At 44.3% G+C, this 17,410-nt stretch overlaps 1 protein-coding gene and 1 long non-coding RNA gene across 5 annotated transcripts in view; both read right to left on the bottom strand.

Moving 5' to 3' along the window:
- LOC144098546 (uncharacterized) overlaps nt 1-6,729 on the bottom strand; it is a 220,089-nt gene extending 213,360 nt beyond the window's left edge. For all 4 annotated transcript variants that reach the window (XM_077631276.1, XM_077631278.1, XM_077631274.1 and 1 more), the window contains exons 1-4: nt 6,452-6,729; nt 4,983-5,044; nt 4,252-4,457; nt 1,567-1,690 (exon numbers count right to left, since the gene is read on the bottom strand). In XM_077631276.1, coding sequence (XP_077487402.1) covers nt 1,567-1,690; nt 4,252-4,457; nt 4,983-5,044; nt 6,452-6,719 — 660 coding nt within the window. In that variant the 5' untranslated portion in view covers nt 6,720-6,729. The remainder of the gene's footprint in view (nt 1-1,566; nt 1,691-4,251; nt 4,458-4,982; nt 5,045-6,451) is intronic.
- A 2,104-nt stretch (nt 6,730-8,833) lies between these two features.
- Nucleotides 8,834-17,410, bottom strand: part of LOC144098545 (uncharacterized) — a 312,011-nt gene continuing 303,434 nt past the window's right edge. Inside the window, exon 3 of the long non-coding RNA XR_013307200.1 lies at nt 8,834-8,959. This is a non-coding gene — a long non-coding RNA (uncharacterized LOC144098545). The remainder of the gene's footprint in view (nt 8,960-17,410) is intronic.

Below are 17,410 nucleotides of genomic sequence, written 5' to 3'. Positions count from 1 at the left end.
AAAAGGGCAGTTGTAGGCTTTTACCAAGCAGCACCATGATATTGATGTGGTGGCGGTCGTGACAGTAGCGACATTTCTATCATAGGAAAAATAGTGCATCTGCCCATGTCGAGACTAGTCACTGCTCGGACTACGGGGCTATTTTCACGATGATTTTTGCGAGTGTAAAGCAGAGGCTCATACCGATGAGCCGCACAGCTGTGAGATGCGCCAGAAAGCATGGTTTAGCGAATTTCTACGCATATCTTTGCATATGAACACTGTCGCAAGCAATAGGGCGTCGCACAAAGACTGGTTCTCTCACCGGCTGTCGTCGACTGGGAAGCAATTCGTGAGGCGGAAGTTATTACGCTCCTTTGCCAATATATGCCGATAAAGTGGCTTGAAAGGTTGAAAAATTATATGTATATATTTAGTTTTGTTTGGAGCACGTGACTGTTGATTTGAGGCCGACTATAGTGCGCATGGTTCGACATCCTAAGCATCGTAAGCCCCAGACTGCATTGCGGATGGCACGCGAATGTTAATCTAGCACGTTACGCCGGGTAGAATAGCGTGAAATCTCTATGCATTACGGCTGTTTATAAACTAGGGTTACAATGAGAGAAGGAACTGGAGCTCCCTCAGCCACAGTCTGCCGGGGTTACTGTGGCTCTACCAGGAAATTATATTCCAATATGTGCTCGAAAATCAGTGCAGCAATGATTAGCTGCGATCATTGCTATGATAAAGAATACCTGGATGAAGCACACCTGGCGTTTCAACGAACACATAATTTTCTTGAATTATACGGAGGTCGAAATACAAAGAGAATATGTTCAAGATCGAACTTCCAGTCGCGTCGGACGGCAGTTATGAAAAAATTATCATTGAGGTTATTAACTCAAATTTGCTGATTGGATTTTTAATTAGCAGCCTGAGGGTTACCAGGGCTGGCGCCGATGGTGAGTTCGGTGCTTAAGACAAGACAATGAGATGCCAGTTTTTTAAAGGAAGAAATGTTCATTCCCTAAAGCGGTTCAGCGCTAGGAAATACTGTGCATTCTTCCGCTCTAAACTGATACTGAGTGCATGAGGCGAGCAGAAAGCTCAGTGTAAACGCAGTGTCAGCTGGTGACGTTCTGCGATGTCTACGACGCGCATTTCGCAGTGTACCTGCGCTCATTTTGCCTTGGCATTCACTTTCTTTCGCTTTGACTCTTGTAGCCACACGTATTTTATACAACAATACTGTTATATATTACAAATGGCAACAAATTAAAAAATATGCACCTCATCATTACAAACAGAAATAATAAACAAAAATAGCAGGATTTCATCTCCATTCCGAAGAGTAACAAACCCTGAAGGCCAATTGAGTATTCGGTCTGAAATACTTTAACCGTTGCAATAAATCTTACTCAAAAAGTACGCCTCTAAAGAAAGTGCGCACAGAGTGCGTTTTAACTTTTGCTGCTCCCAAGAGACTGAAACGCTTCCTCATGGTGACGTAATTCTGCGCTTTCAGCTGTTTCATTGAGTGACTAAGTCCAAGACAGACAAGAAGAGGCAATATTTCGGACCTACCTTCACCATGTTATCGTCCAAAAACTTGCGAATGCGTCCTTTATACTCGCCCACGTATTTCTCCAGGTTCTTCATTCCTTTGTCGAGGCTGTAGTCGCACGACAGGGCAAATGCAGCGAGGAAGCTGCAAAAGTGCACGATTATTATTCATTAGTCCATGCTACAGGTGGAGCCACCTTCTAAAATTTAGATTTAAGAAGCCAGTGACACCGTGCTGAGTGCCGGGCTAGCGAGTCCAGGACCGGTGTAAAGCGTGGTGTACAACCATTTACCATTAGCTGTAGGAAGGTCGCTCGGAGCCGCCATGCACGACCACACTTGCCATACAAGTGGAGAGGGAGATTTCTCTCCACTCTGCCATCTGCCAGATAGAAAGTGTGTGTCACCGCAGGCTTTTCGTGCTGATGTGGCGTTGTGCTATCGCATTTTATCACAGCTTTATAGTGCAAAAGCACTATTGGCCTAGTAACTAGAAAAATTCCGGTGTGTGGTGAGGCCTCTAATGTTAGTCACGTTATGCAGCAAAGGGCGGGAAATAAACAAGACTGGATGTTTGGCGATGCCGTTTTTATATGCGCTGTTACGTACATGTTCCCACCTTGAGCAAGACCGCAGTATGTATAAACAAATAAATGAATAAAAATGGCTGTGCGGGTTGGGGTGGGTTTATTAATGACATTGGCTATGATAAAGGCTTTTAGGTGAACGGCCTTGAGGGTGAAGGTCTTCAAGGTAAACACTTTCAGGGTAAATGCCTTATAGTAAAAGCCTTAAGGGTGAGGGTCTTCAGTGAAAATGCCTTTGCTTTCAAGGCCTTTATGGTAGAGGATTTTGAGGTAAAGGCTGTTAGGTCAGAGGCGTTTGGGTGAAAGTTTGTCATGATTAAGACCTTTAGTGCAAACGTCTTTAGGTCAAAGGATGTTTTCGCATTCACAGCACGTAAGGACCTTAAGTGCCCATCTTAACTGTTTTATGGCGAGAGCCGTTAATCGGAGCCCCATCTGAGTCGCCGCGTAACTAAAGCGCGTTGTACTCGTAATTATTCTCTTTTCTCTGGACTTGCCTTGGCGCGCAAGCAAATCGGCGCCAGCCACATGAAGCCAAACCAACAGCTAAGCCGAGAGGGAAGAAGTAGACAAAAGAAAGAAGGCGAGAGAAGGAGACGAAGAAGAAGAAGAAGAAAAAATTGACAAAGTATAAGATAAAGAAAAAGACAAAGAAGAAGAAGAAGAAGAAGAAGAAGAAGAAGAAGAAGAATAAAAAGAATAAGAAGAATAAGAAGAATAAGAAGAATAAGAAGAATAAGAAGAATAAGAAGAATAAGAAGAAGAAGAAGAAGAAGAATAAGAATAAGAATAAGAATAAGAATAAGAATAAGAAGAAGAAGAAGAAGAAGAAGAAGAAGAAGAAGAAGAAGAAGAAGAAGAAGAAGAAGAAGAAGAAGAAGAAGAAGAAGAAGAAGAAGAAGAAGAAGAAGAAGAAGAAGAAGAAGAAGAAGAAGAAGAAGAAGAAGAAGAAGAAGAAGAAGAGAGAAAAATTAGGAGGAAAGGAAAGGACGCCGTCGCGGAGTGAGATGTGAAGACGGCTTTCGCCGAATCTTTGAACTAAGCCGTGGGCTAGCTCAGCTAATATTTTTTCTTTCTATCTCAGAAATACGTCGAAAGGCAGATATTTAGAAACAAGGAATTCACACTCAGTCGCGGAACACTATGGGCTTCGTGCGCTGGTATGAGGGCACCACCACTCCGGTACAAAGGGTGCCACCAACGGTAAAATAAATGATTTTCCATCTCTTCCGTCTCCCGCGTGTAGTGCGAAAAAAGTAGCGCGAAGCGAGAGCCCTGCACTGTTGAGGTATCAGACAATTTGAAAGCGCTAATTAGTTCTTTGAAGGCAGCAGTGCGTAATTTGGTCAAGGTGCGTGCATCGTTGTGCGCATCTACCCCGTTTGATAAGAAATTGTTAGCGCCGTGAGACCTTCGGAAATCATTAGAAATGCCGGGCTGGGACAAAGAGCCATTTTCGCTCGCTGTCGCTGCTTTCTTTCTGCTATCGTCTGCCGGCGCTTTTCTCTATCTTCTGGGATAACAAGCTGTGCGCGTGCGAAGCAACGAAACCCTTGCAAAGAAAGAAAGCGGTTCCGACGGTATGCTCGAGTGATCCAGCTTGCCATAACTCAAGCACGCCAGCAGTGGCGAACAAGACAGAGAAAACAAGCGAGGAAGTTTCACACACTTCGTACCTTCATCTTCTCATCTTCCTTTGTTCAATGTGTCTTCTGCGCTTCAATGCATGTGCTAAAGCGGCTTGATTTAGGGTGTTTACCTACCTTGTATAGGCAGTACCGCTTTGATCCAGCGTTTTTTCGCCTCATTATGTAAGGACTTGCACGGAAATCGATAAAATTTCATTTTTGGAGTTTCCGGCAATGCTGCTGTGGCTGTTGTACAGACAATACATAGAGGCAGCTTTCTACAGCTTAGAAGACATGAACTCATCGCCATGCGCTATGGACGGCAGACGCTAGCATATACGGCGCGGGGAAAACAGACGCGCTTTGCAGCTACTCACCACAGAGGGCGTCACGTGTGCGCTTGAAACATAAGCTGACGAGACCCGGGTGAAGTAGTTCGCACAACACTCTGTGGATGACAGGCGAAGCTTTAAAATTCAGTCACTACTCACACGACGCCGGCGCAGACAACCCAAGAGGAGGCGGTGTAGGCGTGGAAAAGGAGGCGGTAGTTGATGGTGACGTCCTGGCAAGTGGAGGCGCCGCACGTGCCCATGCAGCGTAGGAGGATGATGGACACGCCGGCCACGAATCCTAGATTCGTGAGCACCACCACCGCCTGGAACAGCTGGTAGACGTACGGCTGGTGGAGGCGCACCTGGAGTGTGCGAAGGAAGCTTTTGCGTTTGGTGCTGTCGTGACGTCACCAAGGTTAGGGATGTCGCGTCATGTCGCTCATAACTATTTTGAGGGAAACCAGGAGGATCGGATGAGGTGATGTTCGGGAGGCCTGAGAACGGTCTTCAACGATTCTCGCAGGACAAAGATGAAAAAAAAAAACACTTAGAATGCAAGGGCCCATAAAGAACAGCAGCCTTTCGAGGCAATGGTTGTTTCCAATGTCAACTTTTTTTCTCTCTCTGGTTGGGGAATGTGATGTTAATAATAAAAATTTTACAAGACAACCTCGCTGAATTCACTTCTCTGTTCCGACAAAATTTAAAGGTTTACTCGTCTCTATCTGGGGTCCGACGTTAACCCGAAAAAACAATTACTTCGTAACGCAAGTAGTGGCTCTATAGGTCATGGAGTCCACCTTCTCACGGGAACAGTGCTGTTTTTATGCCCGCATTTCTTCGCATTGTTACCCCTTTCTCTTTTCGAGGACAGAAGTTTTGCTTGCCTGATCGAGTAGATTCGTGAAGGACGCATCTTTTCGTTGCTGGAGAAAGTCCGAAAAGAACTCTGAAAGCAAAATGTTAGCAAAGAAAATTAGCTGCACTTCCACTAATGCTGAGTTTGGTTAGAGAGCAAAAGCTGTGGCGTATCAGGCAACTAGACGTCACTTGGTGTCTGTAACGTTGAGTGCGTTCCGAACACTGAATAGGCAGCGCGCCCACCCTGCCACACGGGCAGGTAGCAGTTAAATTAATGGTTGATCGTGAGAGGTTGGTCGCCCAATGAACGCTGCGGCCTATATATTTCTTCCAGACTGACGTCACAGCGGCAGTTTCCATCGCGCGATATCATGCGATTGTCACGTGACTATTATATCACCCTCTACCGGCGAATAAAAAGATCAAAGGTCAAGGACACAGAACAAGTGGTGCGACACCATGGTGGACCGCATATGGAGAGACCTATAGGCACACTTGACCTCCGGCTGACTTGAAGTCGACCGGCAACGCACGGTGAAATAGACTTTACCTAGCGTAGTGAAGCTTTCGCTTCAAAAATGTGGTTGATATGCATTATTGCCTCACCTGTGAAAAAAAAAGAACAATTTTGACATATCGGTGGTGCAAAGTTTCGCAAGACTTCCTCAGAAATATGATATTACATTACCTAGCACCATTCCTAGCTACTCTGAATGGCAATAATTGGCGAGGAAAATTGAGGACGTGAAATGTGAAAATCTCCGCGGATTTCTGATTGTGAGCATGCAGAATTACGGAGCCACATTTATTCATAGTCCTCTCTCAAACCTGACATTTTAAATTCATAAAAGAAGTCACTTGAGCACTTCCGGGTAATATAACGTAAGCAAGGCTGTAGTATCGCTTGAATATTCAAAACAGTAAACCTCGTTATTGTTTTGTACAGTCACACTACAGAATAAGCAACCAAAGAAATGATCAAAGTTTGCTTGATGATTTGGGAGTGACCTTTGCATGGTGAGTCGAGGCGACCAAGGTAGCTAAATATGGTAACTGCTCCGGCCAACCACGAGATAATATCATGTTTGAAATTGTGGTTTATGATTTATGGGGGTTTAACGTCCCAACGTGACTCAGACTATGAGGGACGCCGCAAAGGTCTCCGAAAATTTTGACTCATTAAAGTCTGAAATTGTTCGTTAACCATGCGCCGCGAAAAAGGAAAGAAAAAAACGTGTAAGCAAAGCACATTTTTGACTTCATATAGTACGCAACACCATTGCAGAAATCCTCTCACTTCTGCATAATCCAGTAACTAATGGAACGGCCCATTAAGAACATTTTACTGCTCATCACGAACAATAGTTTGACCTGCGGCTGGCTCTCGCCGATAATGTGTGTGACTGTTTAGTCGGATAAGTATGCTCAGCAATTTTGAACTACGCATAGCGTTAAGTGCAGGCGGCCTCCGAGTGCTCATACACGAGGTGCTTACCCGGCCGCACAGGATCCTTGGCGAGGACGTGAACTATGTATCGGGATATGAGCGTCCATGAGCCAATGAGTTCTCTCGTATTGTTCAAGCGCAGCAGATTGGAGCCACCAAGCACGTTCGGGAAACCGACATTGCCCCCGCCTGGGATGTCCACGTATTCCTGAAGCGGGTCCGATTCGTCGGCTGCAGGCGCCGACTCCGTGAGAAACGGTGCCTCGCACAGCGGAGCGAGGGCAAGCAGCAAGGCTGCTTGAAGGAGCCCCGACATCCTCTCAGGTCCAGTCTGCATCAAAGAAACTTTCCTGTGGGGCACATTTACTGAGCTCTTCATTCTATCCTGTGCAGTCAAATTTTATTTAAACATAATGACAGCTACAAACCGCCAATTTTGAGTTCGGGCAGTTTGTTCAGACGCATGTGCCGTTTAACAATATATGGTAATATAACAGGTTGCTATTATCCTGATTATTGGGCTCTAAATATTCTGTATTGAACAAAATGAGAGAGGCACAAATTCAAGGTGGCATGTTTAGAGAGTAGGAGCTCAGAGACTACTCCTCTTTTTGAGCACTTTCAATTGTGACTGCCTGCTCTACTGCGCGTACTCAGGCGGAATTGAAACGCACTCCTGCAAAAATTCTTGAAATGATTGGCAGTACACAGAAACAATGAATAAAAAAACTGTCAGTTGCTGGCAGCTCGGCGTAATAACATCAGTATGAATAAACAGCCGCAAGAATGAGATTTCCGATTATAATCTAAGCAAAGAAAGCGGAAAGAAGCTTACCGTCTGAGGTGCTTTACTGTGTACGCCTCTCTCTCGCCTCGTCGTCTCTTAACACTGAACAATTTCGTTGCTAAATTTCTTTTGCTGCGGCCCCCATTTTCACCTGATTCAGTATCTAAAATTCGCCTCCACTAACCGGAGAATAGGATCGATGAATTTTTCAAGCTTTAGTCACAAATACTCTTCTTGGTAAACCATTATCCGAACACTACTTGGGACAAGCAAGCTGCTCGCTAGAAGGATTGTCTGCGAGCTGGCCTGTAGAATTTATTTCTTCTAAATTCACACTTCTTGATCAGCTCATATGAAGCGTCGGCAACCATTCACCCTGCTGTAGACGAAATTGAAGAAGCTTTACAGGAAATAAAGTTGTCTTAAGTTAAACCGAACGTTTAGCATGTCATCGTTACTTCATTCATTTGGGGATGAATCACGGCAGTGATGTGAAGGCATGTAGAGCAATGTACGGGATTCAAACTGACGCCAGAGCACAGCCCTGTCCGAGACTGAAAGCTCGAGCTCGGCCGGGCCCGACCATGCCTGCTGCATTATCACTCTACCTAAACCGGGCCTGCGTCCGCAGGAGCTCAAGAGGTAAACTGCTCACTGTGTGCAAGTGGAGTCCTTAATCAATTGCATCCACCCAAGCTCAGCCGATGAGTAATTACTCCGTTATTACAAATCTACTCCACCTTGGGGGATTCCCCTAAATATCTCGCCAAGTACAGACCTCCTGCACCAGTAAAGAAATGGCCGGCAAAGGCACTCATTCGTGATAGCACTTGAATAAATTTCCTTGTTCAAAACAAAGACAAGAGGACATAAGATCGGTTCGCCCGCTCGCATATTTGGGCATTTATGACATCTGTGAATAACCCCAAAGTGGTGACAGTCAACTGAAAAGAGGTGCATAGACGGATAATAAACTAGTTTGAATTATCACTAGATTTTAATCGGTGATTTTTACAGCTCGCTATGTCGAAATATTAAAACGTTCTTAAAGCTGCATGCAGTTCTGAGATTTTTTAGTGAAATCATTTTTCGGGTTTAATTCGTCAGAAAATTAGCGCTGAGAATTTTCTTTCTCAGCCCACACCTTGGACTTTTTTTGGTATATTGCTGCTAGAATGCCCCAAGTGTACAGCCTTCGCAGAAAGTTTGATGACTGAGGGGATTGCTTCTGAGCTCTTCTCTGTGGATTGTGGCGAATCAAAAGTGTTCCAAACATCTTTAAGGCAGAGCAAATCTTCCCTACTTCCCTCTGATATGTAGATGTCCATGGGTACTACTAGAACACCATTGCACGGTTTAAAAAACCCCTTGTGCTCCTTAGTTTTGAAAAGGCTTTAGTTCATCCGGCGATAATGAGTCAGATGCGGGACAGAGACCTTTATGTACGCACATGAGCCCGGCCCAGCTCGCAAGTTCATTCCTGGCCACGGCCCAGGCCTGGCGAAACAGCGAAATTTTTTTTTTTTACGTAGCCGAGCCAGCGAGCTGAGACCAGTGCGCTAAAGAATGGCTTACCAGTGCTTTGGAAATGCGAGGAACCCTCTGCGATAGGAAAGCAAGCAGTCTGCAGGATCGGTGACACACTTTGTCAAAAATGGCGGAGAGCTGGGCAACCTAGCGACGTCCTTCGCGTGAGTCGTCTTCTTCACTGCAGTCGGTGCGGCCAGAGAACGTGCCCGGAGCCGATGGCGGCACCCAACGCGAGGCTGCTGTGTCAGCAAAAAATTACAGGGTCGCCCTTAAGTGTGCTTGAGAGCGGAAATGCGAAGCCCTTTTTTCTTTCCTCTCTTTCTCTCTCTATTTTTCATTCTTGATTCTTTTTATCTGCTTTATTGAGTTGTTTTTGTTCCTTATATTCAGTTTTTCAATTTCATTAATTTTTATTGTTCTTGATCTTATTTTTAGTTTATATTTTTGCTTTTTGCTTTTTATTTTTTTGCTTTTTATTTCATTACATATATGCTGCTTATAAACCGTTTATTGACAGTTCGTGCGGACAACTTCCGTCCACAAACTTCCATCTGCGACTTCCATCCACGCCACTCATGAGCCAAGAAAGGCTTTCGCCTTAAATATGCCGTCTTTTTATCGACGGTGTCTATTGTCGAAAAGCCGAGCTTGCGATGGAAGCTCTCAGGTTGTTGGCGATGCTGTTGGAGGGCGGAGAGGGAGGGTGCAGGCTCCTCACTTGGGTTAGAAGCTGCACTTCTACACCACCAGGTTTCCGGAGGAGTCACATTATATCTGCTGTCGCAGTGAATAAAGTTTTGCGGCACATACGAGGACGTTTATCAAGATAGCATTAGAGAACAGATGCGCGAGTTTTTTTCTTTCTCTTTAATTCCACGCAAGTCTGCCAGTGACATCACGGGTGTCACACCTGTGTGGTAAACACTCCGAAAATAATAATGATTTGAAGATTGCGCAATTAGGCATACCCAGCCATTCGGCTGGACTCCTTTTGGAGGTCTTCAACACCCATAAGGATATACGGCGAAACTTGTGACAGTCATCCGTCGATGGCTGTACTCTCCCAAGAACTGGCTTTCAATAATCATTGATGAGTGAAAAGATTGGTGCTTTCGTGTTTCTGTCATTTTTGTGCTCGCTGTATCTTTTTTTTCATGTGTTGAGTACAGTTCTGTTCATTTTATTGTCTTAAAGTGCCTGTAGAGGGCATTGCTTAAGGGGTGGATTTTTATACAAAGCGAAACATCTTGTGACAAGTAATCATTTAACAAAATGGCCATTCAAAAGCTTTTACAATCGAGATGGGCACGTGGTAGCAGCGATGTATGGGGGAAGCCGTTCCAGTCTGTGGGGGTTTGGAAGAAGAAGGAAGCAGTGAATGCAGCGGTCCGAGCTCGTGGGCGCGCAACTTGAAACTGCTGGCTCGCGCGGTGGGATATTCGGCACACTGCTGCGATCCATGGAGCTTCATTAAGGGAAGAAAAGGAGAACTTGCGATACAAGGACAGGCTGGCAAAGCGGCGTCGACTGAAGAGCTTTCACAAGCCGGATTCTGATTTTGCAGATGAAATGCTGACGTCATATGTGTAAAGGAAGTAGATGAATTTCATCTAGTAGGGCGATTTTGAGCAGATTCTCATTAGTTGATGACGTATGATTGGTGTGAGTTCCAAACGGGTGAGGTGTATTCAAGTTTTGGCCTAACAAGTGTCTTGTGGGCGAGTAGTTGAACATATGGCGACGCGTTTCGTAGATGACGTTTCGAAGAGCACAAGGTTTTATTAGATGCCGTAATGATCATTGTGTTTCGTTTATATACACTACCATACGTGCGGTAATGTATTATTTAGGTGATGTAGTCACCGCAGTCGTCTGGTGTCCCGTATAGCGCTGCTTCTCTGCTTACAGCTGAAGATGAACCAACGAGTCCATGTCAGCTATCTTCGACAATTTCCACGTTCAATCTCTAGTCCTTCTATATCTTTTTTTTTACTTCTACGAGCCTCACTGCGCTGCTCTCAATTCATTTCACGCCTTTCATTAGCCTCTGGTGTAAATTCCAGCTATTTCAGCCAGCCGAATAAACTGCATCAGATAGTTCGGTTAATTTTATTTTTTTCCTCGCAACACCTCCCTATTCTCCTGACGCTGCTCTCTCTGGCGTACCTGACTCTCAAGCCGGTAGCAAACTCTCTAGAAAAGTCGTGAGCCGCGCTCCCGCAGTGCAGATGCTTTTCGGTGACGCTATTGCTGGGGGCTTGCGCCAGTGGCGCAACTTTTACGATTATTTCCTGGCCGCCTGCGCAGCTCTCCTTCGCCTTTACGACGTGCGTGTCTTACGCAGCGTGCAACTGCAGTACGCTGCGGTGAACGCTGCTGGCCGGAGTGATACACGCGATGTGCTCGCTGCGCGGAAAATACATTTTGTGTGGTGAGGAGCCGGCAGCTTTATGGCTATTAAAACACTCTGTCATCTGAATGTTTGCGCGGTTTTGCAACACTATTGCACAAGGGGCTCACTGTAAAACTTGAAACATCTTTTCTGTCGCACATGCTGTCGGTAGTACAGAACATGATAAGCGGAGTCGTATTTAACGCTGTCGCAGTCCGTCTCCTGGAAGCCGCAACAACTGTTAGTCTTAGTCCTTACAAGCCAAAACTTTAAAGACTCTATGCAGCATGGGTATATTATTTGTTACCACGCATTTTCTTTCCGCAAACATGTAATTTCTGCTGAAGCTTCTGAGCAACCGAAAAACTAATTTAGCTTCAGGCGACAGTTCAGTTTGATGCACGACAATTCCAGGTTTTTTTGAACCCAAAAACTTAAATCCTCTAGCCCTCTATAGTTTTTCCTTCTCTTCTAAGTGATCCCGGTGTCTCCTTGCAAACCTTTGAAACACGAACGGAACATTTTTATCTCGGAGTTTTCTTTTTTTCGTCTGGAGAGTTTTCGCGGTACTATCGTATTCTCGAGGTACTTTAATATTCACTCATAAAAAATATCCTAGAAATTGACTTTTAGATATCTCTCTCGATCTAGCGCCTCTCATTTGATTGCAGTGCGTCTTAAGAACATACAAGCTCACTTGGGTAAGAGTAAACGCAAATGATGTTTCGTATCTAAAAATAATCAGTGCGCTTTGCAGCGGTGAATAATGGAATTTTTTATGCACACTTTCAGCTGCATCAGTGTAAATCCTTGAACTGTCTTGTCTCCTTTTTATGAATCAGACCGAAAGAGTGATGAATTTTAAGCCAATATTACACCACTTTCTTACGCTTGTAAGAACGAAAGGTTTATAAAACAAAAAAATTCAATAAACATAATCTTGAGCTTCCAACGCTTGCTATGTTCTCTACAAGATGACTGCACAAATAGAACGCAATAATTTACGTATTTCTAAACACATAGAAGCAACCCGTTTGACGGAGCGAATTCCGCAAGTTGAGGCGTCAACACGACTATGCAATGATCCGAATCAGCGTCGCGATCGTCGCTCCTAAAGGGCCGCTTCTTAACATTGGACTGAAGTATATTACACTCCTATGCCCAACTCATTCCCCACCTTTGAGAAGTGTGCGCATATTTCTAAGCAGACGCTCCTACCTCAACGTTAATCTACGCCAATCATCAACGAAACGTATTGACTACAAACGAACCCTGGCGGTATACATCCGCAGGGTAGCAAGGGCATGCATCGGGCAAAGGGTGGCACAGTCGACTTCCTAAATTTTTTTGAAATGCTTAACATATTGTTGCCTTATGACTGCAAAGAAGCGATTCACAATTGGTTTTGCCTCTCAAAATTTTTTGGAGCACTGGAAATTAATGACGAAGAGGTCAAGTTTCATCCTTAAACGCTCTGCAGTTTCTACCAACTTTTGTTACAAAATACATAAAATATATTAACGTTAGGCACCTGAAAGTTGTTTGCGTAAGTATGCGGATGCTTTTACCTGAGCGCAGTTATTTTTGTTGGTTTGGAAGATGCAGAATTTGTTACTAAATTTCTCAATATTGGCACACACAAGGTTTTTTTGTCCACTCTTCAGGTACTTACCTAAAAAAAAAAGGCTTATGGCGGAGCGGCAGTAGTGATGTGCTACGTTTTATATAAACTTATCTTTTAAACTTTCCAAATTCACATTTACATCTCTTTTCGATAAAAAGTTATGATTGCGTTAACATCAAGAAAACACAGAAACAAAATTCCTAACAATAAAAACACTTTCGATATTTTTAAAACTTTTTCCAGATATTGTAGTCTGTATCAGCATTTACAGATGTTTAAAATATGTTGCATAATTTTGTTGGTGCGGTACTTACGGCCCCACAATAAACCTTCCTCAAGATTCAGCACACCGTGCAGATCTGGAGTCTTAAGACATTCGTGGATCACGTACGATATTTCAGTCCGGGTAAATAATGCGTGCAGTCCTTAACGTCCCAACACTGCAAATCAGCTATGAGAGACACCGTAGTGGTTGATACGGTGTTAGTTTTTTCTGCCTCGTGTTCCTTGATGCGCTGTGGCATCGCACAGCACACAGATGTTTTTCGCATTTCGACTCCACCAAAACGCAGTCACCATTCAATGCGCAGCTAAGATTGTACAAAAAGAAGTTAATGTACGCAAGCAAAATATTTCGAATTAATTTTAGAGGAATATATCAATTTAAAAGGTAGTGAAGAACCGGTTCATTAAAAATAGTTTCTTTCTTGGCTGCAATTGTTTATTTGAATCATTCGACGACGGACAATGCCTTCATTACCCTACACTTAGTTCCTTCCATGCAAACCCAGTTGTGGGTGCTAAGTAGAACTAAGAAGATGGTTTTGTTGATGACCTGAATAGCTGCCACGCATGCCAAGAGTGAGAGCTGTGTAAGGCACGCATAGTAATCCAGTCTTCTTTTTTAACGCTCCGTTACTCAGAAAATCGTGCGTCGGTGTTGTCGTCACTGTGAGCGAAAAATCACGAACATGTATCTGGTAGGTGGTCCCCGGAGAGCAACCCAGGAGGCAGGCGATCCACCTAGGTAGCGTGACCCTGTGGCGTCGTCTCAACCTGCCCATCGGATAATGAGACTACCCACCGTGGCAGATGGCAGTTAAATCAATGATTGGTCTCTCAGGAACACCAACCTGGGTCGCACAAACCCCACCGCTGGGAGCATCTGCGACCGCAGGGCAGTGGCACATCGCTTAAATGTTGCACCACTGCGCCACGAGGGGTATGAGGTCTCCCAGGGATCTATGAACGTTAAGTAGAGAATGACCTTCTGCATATATGGCAATTAACCCGTTACGATATTGCGTCATGCCCTTAAGGCAGATCTTAAATGTCTCCTTCAATTTTTTAAACTCGCGGAAAACAACAACTTCATTTTATTCCGGTTGTATTAGATGCACACGTTCAAGTCTACCCAATAAAACCTTTACAAAGTAAAAGAGGTCCCTGGCTGCCCGAATTGCGCTTGAAGGGTCTTTTCCTAGGTTTTTGAGCATTTGTTGGTGCTTGACGAGTCCCCTAATTCCGTCTCGCGAGTTTTTACCGTGCCCAGTTGATGAGAATATACACTGGTACTGGGACAATCGCTCTTTACAAAATCAAAAAGGTGGTATATTTTAAGATGAGTGGCGGCTTCATCAATAAAATATGCCACCGCTGGGTCAGTGCACTCACATTCAGCTATTTTTCGATCATGTTGGCATGTACATATATGGACAAATAAAGTATGAAAGAGACATACGTGCACCTTGTTTCCTTTATTGTCTGACGACATGAAAGCATGCCTGTTTAGTGGTAAGCTCTCATGCCACAATTGATTTCATGTTTTTCCTGACTTAAATTCATGATCATGAGTGCATGGTTGTGCTCCCCAGGACACAGTCGTATAGTTGCATTGTCCTGCACATTTAATTATTCGTTTAATGAGTTCGATGAACCGTTTCTCGATTCGTATTCACAAGTCACACTCTCAATAATAAAAGAAAACACATATATCAAAAACATTGTCAACAAAAAAGCTTCGTTGCGCAGCACCGGGTCGAAACCATAAATTTATCGCAAAAATCAGCTCTTCAGAAGGACAGAAAAGCTTCTATCTTATTGCGGAACATGCAGAGGCGGCTGAGCCTCGTAGAACGCGAAGTATCGATCAGATAGCCTCGAGTTGCACAAAGTTCCATATCCTAATATGAGGCAAGAAGCTAGCTGATCGGTCATCCTGTATTGTAGAGGGCCCGCTGTCGTGTGGTATAAAAGTATTCTACTAGAGGCGCTTTTGCTCTTCTTTTTTTGTGCTGTATCCTAGCGCGTTTAAAAGTTTATTTGTTGTTATGCTCTTTTTATAACGTTAGTGCTTTCGCTTGGGCGCGCCTTCATAAATTCCTCAGCTCTTCAAACAAGCCGTGCCCGGAATTTGATATAAATTCAAGCTACGATTCGCTCTCCAGACGGCTTTCTTAGAAGGCATGACGGATATTGAAACATAAAAAAATATCAAGAATTTTTATAAAGCAATGACTTTCTTGATGACGAATATATATTTTAGTTGCAGAAATAATGTACATAGATTCCTGCTTTTCGTAATGTCGCGGAAAAGTAATTCATTAATTTTTATGTTTCGGTGCCGAAGCAACAGCTGTGAGGCACTCGTAGTGGGGAAGGGGGGAGATATTGAATTAGCATAATTATCTGGGGTATTTTAGCATAGGCTTAGAACATAGGTGATTTTAATAAAATTCCACCAACGAGGTATGGTGGCGAGAGAATTTGAAACCCTATCCAGAATGGCGTAGCAGTGATAATTTTGTTTCTGTCGCTGGTCAAGCTGGCAAGTCAGTGTGGCGTGGCGGCGCTACTGTGAGGCTTGTGGCAATTATAGGACTAGAGGACGAAGGTGCATGCTGCCCTCATAGTGCAAACGTTTTTACATAATCAGATGCAGTTCACTACACAGCCTACAATCTGATATCATGGGTAGTGAGCTGTTGATTTTTGAGAGTGGAAAAGAGGAAGCATTCCTTTATCATCACTGCAGATATTAGCCCGGTAATCTACATGGCAGGCTACTCCAGATGATGGTGATAATGATAAAATAAATACGTGCATACAAAACCCTCGTGCTCTCGCGTACACACAAATAATTTTCGCAGGTTGCATAAAAGACTCTTGTGGAAACAGACGCTGGGAACAAATGTTAATTGGCCTGTATAGATGACATATTCTGTTTTAAACACACAAAGAAAAATCTCTGAGAAAACGAAGATTTCACAAGATACAAAAAAAAAGAATAAACTAGACGGGTCATCATTACCGGCCGAATTCGCAAGTAATTTTGCGCGGACCTACACCAATTTCGGGGCTAATCTCAGATGCTACGCAACACTGCCATTCACTTCAAAGCGGTGGCTACCCACAATCCTGAGTAAGAAAGTCACGAGTATGAATAGACAGACGGAAAGATAGTTACAGCAAACTCAATCGCCGATAAAGGGGCCTTATTCAGCCTAAGAGGCGTCAACATCACCTCCACGGTGGCTAATAGTCTGTTGACTCCTATCGAAGTGTAATGTATTGAGGCCTTTTTTATGCAGAAAATAATAGATTAGTACATCTTGGCTCTTTTCTGAGGTTTCTTCCATGCTCAACAACGCCATTTTTGTAATCAAAGTGGCTGCAAAATGTAAACTCTGTACAAAACGTAGTTTTGTTTTTGTATGCGTCTTTTGTATGTGTATGCCTGTGTAAAACACTAGCTCCAAATCTTTCTGTCGAAAGTTTCAATTTAGAATCAGAGAATTTCGACCCGAGGAAGTCGAAGAAGATTTCAGTGCTCGAGAATCTTGGGAGCGATCACTACATTCTACGCCTGCAACTGGAGGCAGAACATACGAAAAGGAAGATCGGCACAGCCAAGCTAACGGACTGGGACGCTTTTCGAGAACACTGCAGAGGGATGAGCGGCGACATAACCTCCCCGGAGGAATGGAGCCACCAGCTAAAACAGATCCAAGAGATGTACACCCGAGAAGTGGACAGGACCGAGGAAGCACCGGAGGTAGATAGGCGGCTGCTTAGGCTATGGGAAGCAAGGCGCGGTCTCACCAAACGATGGAAAAAACAGAAACTCAATAAGAAACTCAAGAGGAAGATTGCGGAGATCAGTAAGAAGGCGGAAGAGTACGCTACACAACTGGCTAGACAGGGGTGGCAACAATTCACAGACTCGCTGAAGGGCACCCTCAGTACAGCCAGAACGTGGCAAATACTCAGAAGCCTGATGGATCCCAGCAAGAGCAAACGGGAAAGCAGCAATTCTATCCAAAGATTCATACACCAGTATCAAGGAACGGACGAGCAGATGCTCGAAGAGGTTCGCAAGAAATGCTACGGAACGGGAGAACCGGAGGGATACCACGGTGAATACCGAGGCGAAGAAAACCCGAACATGGATCGACCCATCTCTAGGGACGAGGTCATTGAGGCAATTAGATCAGCCGCCAAGAACACAGCAGCGGGAGCAGATCGAGTACGGAACTCCCTCATTAGAAACCTCAGCGACGACGCGATAGACCAGCTAGTCCGCTACTTAAACAAATTATGGCAAGAAGGGAGAGTCCCGGCGGCATGGAAACACGCCGTCGTAGTGATGATCCCCAAACACGGCAAGAAAATCCA

Source organism: Amblyomma americanum, chromosome 7 (assembly GCF_052857255.1).
Source record: "Amblyomma americanum isolate KBUSLIRL-KWMA chromosome 7, ASM5285725v1, whole genome shotgun sequence".
Classification (NCBI taxonomy): Eukaryota; Metazoa; Arthropoda; class Arachnida; order Ixodida; family Ixodidae; genus Amblyomma; species Amblyomma americanum.
This window is presented reverse-complemented; position numbering and strand designations above follow the sequence as displayed.